This window comes from Nelusetta ayraudi, unplaced genomic scaffold, assembly GCF_046127955.1.
Source record: "Nelusetta ayraudi isolate G7.1 ecotype Tasmania unplaced genomic scaffold, CSIRO-AGI_Nayr_v1 ptg000018l, whole genome shotgun sequence".
NCBI classification, from domain to species: domain Eukaryota; kingdom Metazoa; phylum Chordata; class Actinopteri; order Tetraodontiformes; family Monacanthidae; genus Nelusetta; species Nelusetta ayraudi.
Window position 1 is genome coordinate 361,345 of NW_027466068.1, and position 7,537 is coordinate 368,881.

A 7,537-nucleotide genomic window follows, 5' to 3' on the forward strand; every position below is an offset into this window, starting at 1 on the left:
GAAACGGAGAGATTCGGCCGTTAAGACACTTCCTGAAATATTGATGCGGTTAAAAGGCAGCAAGTAAAAAAAAAAAAAAAACACTCAAAACTCAAGTTTTACAATTCGCCTGGACTTTTACGCGTCTTTACTTATTCATCATCCCGGTTTGTTTTGATACGCAGCGGCGAGTTTTGACCATTAGAGCGGCGCAGCAACGCACAAACACACCGCAGCTGCTTTGTTGCACCTGCGGTGACCGACTGCAGACGCACTTTCACCGGGGAACTCCAACGTCAGAGCATGCAGACACATGAAAGCAAAACATTTACGCATTGACGACATCCCAAAATAATTTATTTTAGATTTTTTTTTTTTTTCAGAGGAGCTTTAGAAAATGACCCTTTCATGGCAACCAACATCCATTTCATTTTCAGCAACTACACTTAGCAAAATGCTAACTCGTGTTCGCTTAACAGGCTGCTTCTCTCCTGCTAGATGTAAACTGAACTTTGTGTTAGTTTCCTAACTGTAAAGCTGCTGAAAGACAAATGAACTTCCCGACTGTAAAAAGTTTGCAGCAGCAAAAATTTTGTATAGTAATAAAAAGGCAGCAGAATCACAACCGATATGTAATGGTACAAAGGTAGCAGGCTAACTGCATTGTTTCTCGAGTTGAATGTTAGCAGAACTGGCAGTTATTAATTCAGTTAAAAGTTAGCCAAAAAGCTAACAGATGTTTTCACTGTGGAGACGTTAGATTTACGCTAACTGGAAATTCTCTCTGTAAATGACTGCTGCGATGTCACTAATTACCGATTTTAGCTGCGACCGCTATTGTTAGCTGAACAAGCTAACAGCTCCCGTTTTCCTCTCGATTGTGTTAATTTATGATCTCCCGTTTGGCCATGGAGGGCAATTCTGGGACTTCCTGTCCAGGACTTCACAGAGTCATCAGTCACATGTCTAAATGTCCATCATGTCAACCTGACAGTGAGTTGTCATCGTCACCTCCTCACAACTCTTCCTCCTCTTCCTCCTCTCCAGTCACCTTCTTCTTCTTCTTCTTCTTCTTCTTGGACTGTTGGCCTTGCAAACCACTGGAGAACTCGGAACGCAACAGGCCGAGTTCCCTCTGACCCTGAAGGAACCTGAGGTTGGAAACAACGACAAGAAGGTCACTCCTCAAGCAAACGTTCAGAAAGAAGTCTAGGAATGCTCAGCCGACTGCTACTTCCTGCTACAGTCTTGATGAAACAATAAATACATGATGGACGGTTGTGTTAAGAAACAACACACACACACACAAACTGTAGTTTTAAATATGTATAGCATAGCTGTTTGTCTGTGTGTGTGCGAGGCTGTCAGTCATCTCAGCATGAGGTGAATTAATGAGCAGAATTGACTGCTGTCTCTCACACACACACACACACACACACACACACACACACACACACACACACACACACACACACACACACACACACACACACACACACACACACACACACACACACACACACACACACGGGGAACAGGCCCCTCCTACCTCTTTTTCCCCTGTGCATCGGTCCGGCTGAGCTGCGCCTCCTTCTGGCCCTTGGCTGCATGGCGGCTCTGCTTCTTGCCCTTACTGGGGCTCTTGGTGGCGCTCAGGCCCTGCGGGGCGTCCCTGAGGCCGAAGCTCTTGGCCGTGTGTCCCAGGTGCAGCGAGCGGATGTGGAAGACGTGCTTGAGGTGGGCGGGGTAGGTGGTGTAGGCCCGCAGGAAGGACTGCAGCGCTGGTGACATCACAGCCATCAAGAGAGACGGGTAAAAAAAAAAGAAAAAGAAAAAAAGAGCAAAGATCAGCAGAACGACCTCGGCGTTCCCAAAGCGTGAAACTGCACTGCTTTGGGAAAAACATGCAGCTTCACGGCTGGCGACTGTGTCAATGGCAGCAGGTGGAATCGTCAGGACAGGAAGTCAATGATGGGAAAACACGGCGGATTCGTCACAGTTTGGACAAGCAAAAAAATGTTGTTTTCTTTAAATACACACAAAGCTTCCTGGGTCGGAAACATGCTTGGTGGAACAGGCTGCACAGAGCAAACGCCGGAGGCGCCCCCTCTTGGCTAGACGCAGTATAGCTCCCGTGCCCCGCCCACCTCGGACGTACCTTTCTTGGCGTTTTGAACGGACTGAGCGTCGGCGTGGACGAAGTTCTCGAAGTCCGTCTGCAGGACGGTGGCTCGCTCCCGGGTCTCCTGCTCCAGAGCTCTGTGGGAACTCTGAGGGACAGCACGCAGACTTGGAGTCACTCCACACCGGGCCCGGAGAGCATCATCGTCACTCGCTGCAGAGTCGCACCTTGCTGTGGTACTTGCCCCGCCCCTTGTAGGCGTCGTCCATCATCAGGCTGGACAGGATGTCCTGCAGCTTCATCTCCGACAGGCTGGACCAATGACAGAGGACGACATTAAAAACCACAGAGGGACTCCTGAACCGGCCAGTGATTGGCTGTCAGTTGGTCGGTGGGCGGGCGGCGCACCTGATGTTGTGATTGGCCAGCTCGCTGATGAAGGCGGTCTCGGCAGGCGTGAGGAAGAGGAGGCTGCTCCCTCTGCCGCCGATACGAGCCGTCCGGCCCACCCTGTGGACGTACTCCGCCACAGTGGCCGGGGGCGTGTACTGCAGGAAATTGAATTTGAAAAAAAAGAAAAGAAAAGGAGGGTTAGGCCCCGCCCACATGCTCAAACAGGAAGAGGCTGTTGAGCTGTTAATCCAATTTTTATAGCTTTGATCTTTGACATTAAGCAAAAAAAAAAAAAAAGGATCATAAAGACACCTGAACTCAAACTCATGTGACTGTATATAGTTCTAATGGTTGCTGTGTTGCAACCAGCCACTAGGGGGCGAGCCACCCAGAATGCCCAGGCTGCTCTGTGTTTGTTTGTGTTTTTGAAGGGTTGCGTCATTACCTGGACGATCCAGGTGACCTGCGGCAGGTCCAGGCCTCGGGCCGCCACGTCCTGAAACACACACACACACACACACACACACACACACACACACACACACACACACACACACACACACACACACACACAGTGTCATAACACACCTTGTGACATGTGTAGCCTGATTGTGTCGGTGCAGCCACACTGACCGTGCACAGCAGGACTCCGCAGCGACACTCTGAGAACTGCTGGAAGACGCCGGTGCGCTCCTGCCGAGGAAGAACACAAACACCACCCCCCCCACTCGGTGTGAAACCATCTGCGAACCCAGAGCGCTGACGCGACCCGGCGTCTCCGGCCGTCTTACCTCCTGCTTCATGTTGCCGTGGAGACGCAGGAAGTCGAGCGGAGGCTTCCGATTGGCCGAGGCCTTGGAGAGGACGGCGGTGAAGAGGGAGTGGAGGAACTCAACGGCCTCGCAGCTGGAGGCGAAGACGATGACTTTGTTGTTCTGGGAGAACTGAAGCACACAGACGGTTGGGTCAGGTTCCGACGGGAAGCTGAAGGAAGCGAGGACGCGACGACATCCTCACCTTGCACTTGTCCAGGATGAAGGCCGCCAGACACACCAGTCGGACCTTGCTGGGAACGGACACCACAAACTGCTGCAGAGCCTCCGGGACGGCGAAGCTCTCCGATTGGTCTTCGGCCGCGAGGGGTCCCAGCGCCGGGATGGAGGGGGCAGAGCCACCAGACACATGGATGGTGACCGGGTCCTTGAGACAGATGTCTGCGAGCCGAGTCACACCTGGGGAACAGCAGGGGGCGCCTTCAGAGGCCGAGGGCAATGTGTGTGTGTGTGTGTGTGTGTGTGTGTGTGTTTACCATGTGTGAGAGTCGCAGACAGGAGGACGTTCTGTCTGCTCGACCCGGCCGAGTTCATACTGTTTAATATGAAGGTCAGATCCTTCTCGAAACCCAGATCCAACGTCCTACACACACACACACACACACACACACACACACACACACACACACACACACACACACACACACACACACACACACACACACACACATTCAATCTTGTGCATTAGAGGATGACAAACAGCGTTTTTCACAAAATACAAAATAAAAAAATAAAAGCGATATTTCTACAATTTCGACAAAGCATAACTGCGGTTAGCAGGTGTTTCCATTGAATAGTGTGAAGAGCATAAACTGCAATCCTTCTAAAATCTCCTCCCCAGAGATTGAAGAGAATTACTTTGCTTTTGTTCGTTTACTTTTTACTTTTTGATTACTTGTAAAAACTCACCGATCGGCCTCGTCCAGCACCAGCCAGCGGAGGGCGCTGAAGGCAATGCTCAGCGTGTTCCTGATGTGGTCCACCAGGCGGCCCGGCGTGGACACCAGGATGTTGATGCCTTTACGCAACCTAAGAGGAGACGGTGACAAGATAGTCAGCGCACTTTTCCGTAATAACCTGAGCGGCCTGCAGGGGGAGCCAGCGGAGCTCCCCTCCTGAGGCTTTTGAAAGGAGATCCCAAGTCAAGGACGAGGGCTTGGTGGCGAGGAGGACGATGGCGAGCACCTGGCCTTCTCCGCTTTCCTCTTCTCTCCTCCCATCAGGACTCCAGGAACGATCCAGGTGAACGGCTGTGGGTCCACAAACAGCAGTTAGTCAGTTGTACTTCCTGTTTTGCACCACAAGGGTTTTTTTTTTTTTTTTTTTACACGTGCGTTACCTTCACAAGCTTCTGGAATATCTGAAACGTCTGCTGGGCGAGCTGAGAGAGAACGAGTGAGAAATGATTTATTTCCAAACGTTGGCTTCGCCCCCTGGTGGATAGGCATAAAACAGGGCATACGATCTACACCAAGTGATGGTCAATTTGAAACTATTTCAAAACATTTGACAGACTGCTCAATGTTGACACACAGTTACATTCACTGGCAGAGCTTTGTTCTACCCTGACTGATGAAAACACAGAGGTATCAAACCAAGACAAACCTCTCTGGTGGGAACGATGACGACTGCCAGAGGGCCGTCGGAGCGGCTGACCTTCGGCTGCACCGCCTGGAGACTCTGGACCACGGGGACACCGTAGGACAGAGTCTTACCTGCAGAGAGAGAGAGAGAGAGAGAGAGTAGAGAGTGCAGAGTCACACATTCACACCTCAGTAGAAGGAAAACCAATAAACCAATGAGTTCTGAGGTTCGCGTAGTAACGCAGTGAGCGGTGGCGTCTCACCTGAACCTGTCTGAGAGCGAACAACGGCATCTCGTCCAGCCAGGAGAGCTGGGATTGTCTGTTTCTGGACACTAAACACACACACACACACACGGTCAACATCTAGGCCCAGTCTCAATCCCACCACTCTCTCCCCTTGACTCACCTGGTTACTGTAGACACGTTCAGGACCTTATTCAGTGTCGCTACCTGGTGGACAGATCACGTTCAAACATTCAGTGTCTGTCAGAGTGAGGGTGGGAGTGCATGTGGGAGTGGGCGGTACCAGGTGTGGGTGCAGATCCATGTCTGAGAAGGAGTCGCTGGTGAAGATCTTCTCCTTTACCTGGGACACGGCAGCACTGGGGGGGGCAGAGGGGAGGAAGACGTCAGGGCTTGGAGTGCAAAGCTCTCAGACTCGTGGAGGAGCAGGTTCCTACCTGTGGATCTCTGGGATCTCTGGGTTGTGTTTGAACAGAGAGGAAGTCTTAATGCCGCCCTTTCCTGCGTCTGACTTGCGTAGCGGCGTCCTCCTGTCTGCCTGTGTGCAATCAGTAATACAAAAAAACCCATAGATTTATAACGGGAATTTCACTGTTAATGTTTTGACTTCTTCACAGCTGAATGTTGAGTTTACCTGAGCACCAGTCTGCACCTCCTCCAGCCTCCTTTGTTTGAAGGAGCTCCTCTCCTCGGAGGAGGAGTCGGCCCGCCTCTTTTCCGCTCTCTGTTTCTTCTGGAAAAACACAGGCACAGCTACAGAGCCAGTCTCTGACCTTCAGAGCTGCGTTCAAGTACAGCTTCCCATCAACCACATCAGGACTGATGCTTACCTTTTGTTGCACATTTTTCTGTTTCTTAGCAGGTGATGGCAGCTCCTCCGGTAATGACATCATCAACACGACACAACACCTAATGCAGAAGAGGAGGAGACGGTCAAACCACAGAGTTTGAGAAGCAAACATGTAAACACCCACTTTGCTTATCATTGCCTCTGACTGTCTGTTGCACATCTGCTTTGGCTGTTGTTGTACATGCAACTACAGTATAGTTTATTTTTAGTACTTCTTTTTAGTGCTGCTACAGTGTAGTTTACCAATTTGGGATCAATAAAGTACATCTACCTATCTGCTCTGTTTACGTGCAAAAGGATAGTTGCTGGAAACACAACAGTGAATCATGGTGTTAATGGAAAACCTACTAAGACACAAAGACCGAAGATGTTTGGTTCATTTAAACGAAAGCCGAACAGACAACCGGAAGCTGTGGTGTCTTGACAGTGTCCCAGTGAAGACCGCTGGCAACACTTTTTGACTCTAGCAAGTAGCCAAACTTTAAACCGGCCGAACTTCGTAATGGAGTTCGGCCCGATTGGTGAGTCCCTTTAACCACTAGCAATTTAGCAGCGCTAGCTTCACTTACAACGCACGGACTAACCATAAACTACCAAAAAATGTGTCGGGAGAACACAGAGGACGTTCAAAAGTAGATATAATAACAACAATCTAAAACACGCACACCCTGCGGACACGTGCGTGTGTGTGTTTCGCCGAGGTACAGACGTAGCGCACTAGCTAATGCTAAACTCTTGCTAACAGCAACCACTTCCGGCAAACAGTTTTCGGCGTCAACGAGACAACGTGTCTAATAAATACGTTAGAATCACATTAAAATTATTAAACGTTTAAACTCACCGCGAGACTCTCCCTGGTGCGCGTGGGGAAACTTCTTCCGGTTACGTCAATGACGCTCCGCCCCGTTCACAGCTGACGGTGCGGGTGGACGCAGTAGTTTGAATACAGTGCGTTTTTTTTGTTTTTTTTTAAATAGTTTTTATCTTTTTGAATATTTCAAACCCTGTGCCTTGCTTGAAATGCGGAACATTAAAAAAAGAAAAACAAATTATTTTTACAGTATAGTTTCAAGTACTTTTTTTTTTTTTTTTTTTACATTACCGTTGAAAACTAAAAAAAACAAAAAACAAACTATGGTTGGTTCAAATGACTTTTAATCTGAAATTTTCAGAAATAAGGCGACCATTTTTAAACGCAGGTCACATTCAGGAACCCTCGGACCTTTGGACATCAGAATCAGACAGACAGCCAGCAGCCTGTCTGTCTGATTCTGATATCTGGGTTCCAGTGAGTCCAACAGACTCTGAAATCGTGAAGACCATCGTCTCCAGGACAGAACTCCAGATCCAGAAGAAATTGGATCTTGCTGCCTTGCTCGGTGACTCCGTTTAATTCGGCGCTGGAGACAAACTGTCTGTCTTCACATCAGCGACCGTCACGTCGCATTTCCTTCCCCGCTCCGCTTCCTGTTGTCGACGGGAAGACTTTTTTTTAAAAATAGAGCCGTCAATCAAGGCAGCGAGTCCGGCAC

General features: G+C 49.6%; 1 protein-coding gene across 5 annotated transcripts; it reads right to left on the bottom strand.

The window, feature by feature from the left end:
• Positions 1-319: 319 nt before the first annotated feature.
• ddx31 (DEAD (Asp-Glu-Ala-Asp) box polypeptide 31) lies at positions 320-6,943 on the bottom strand. Of its 5 annotated transcripts, none has more exons than XM_076025495.1 (21): positions 6,847-6,943; positions 5,986-6,064; positions 5,790-5,885; positions 5,593-5,693; positions 5,439-5,514; positions 5,319-5,362; positions 5,174-5,244; positions 4,933-5,042; positions 4,667-4,708; positions 4,513-4,577; positions 4,237-4,356; positions 3,804-3,910; positions 3,512-3,726; positions 3,286-3,438; positions 3,128-3,187; positions 2,940-2,990; positions 2,510-2,649; positions 2,329-2,413; positions 2,138-2,249; positions 1,529-1,760; positions 320-1,130 (listed from the first exon to the last, which is right to left on the bottom strand). In XM_076025495.1, the coding sequence occupies exons 2-21, from the start codon at positions 6,046-6,048 to the stop codon at positions 995-997; spliced, it is 2,079 nt and encodes a 692-aa protein (XP_075881610.1). In that variant the 5' UTR covers positions 6,049-6,064; positions 6,847-6,943; the 3' UTR covers positions 320-994. The 5 variants fall into 5 exon arrangements, with proteins under 5 accessions (XP_075881610.1, XP_075881607.1, XP_075881611.1 ...); XM_076025492.1 differs by having other exon boundaries at positions 5,790-5,888; XM_076025496.1 differs by lacking the exon at positions 6,847-6,943 and adding an exon at positions 6,362-6,610.
• Between the last annotated feature and the right edge of the window lie 594 nt (positions 6,944-7,537).

What these genes read in the sequence shown, in the direction of transcription:
- ddx31 (XM_076025492.1), bottom strand. Translation starts at nt 6,048, where the DNA reads ATGATGTCATTACCGGAGGAGCTGCCATCACCTGCTAAGAAACAGAAA. An exon ending in GTCTGCGACTCTCACACATG is followed by an intron (nt 3,727 to 3,803) that starts GTAAACACACAC and finishes GCTGTTCCCCAG; the next exon opens with GTGTGACTCGGCTCGCAGAC. An exon ending in GGGGCAAGTACCACAGCAAG is followed by an intron (nt 2,250 to 2,328) that starts GTGCGACTCTGC and finishes GCTGTCCCTCAG; the next exon opens with AGTTCCCACAGAGCTCTGGA.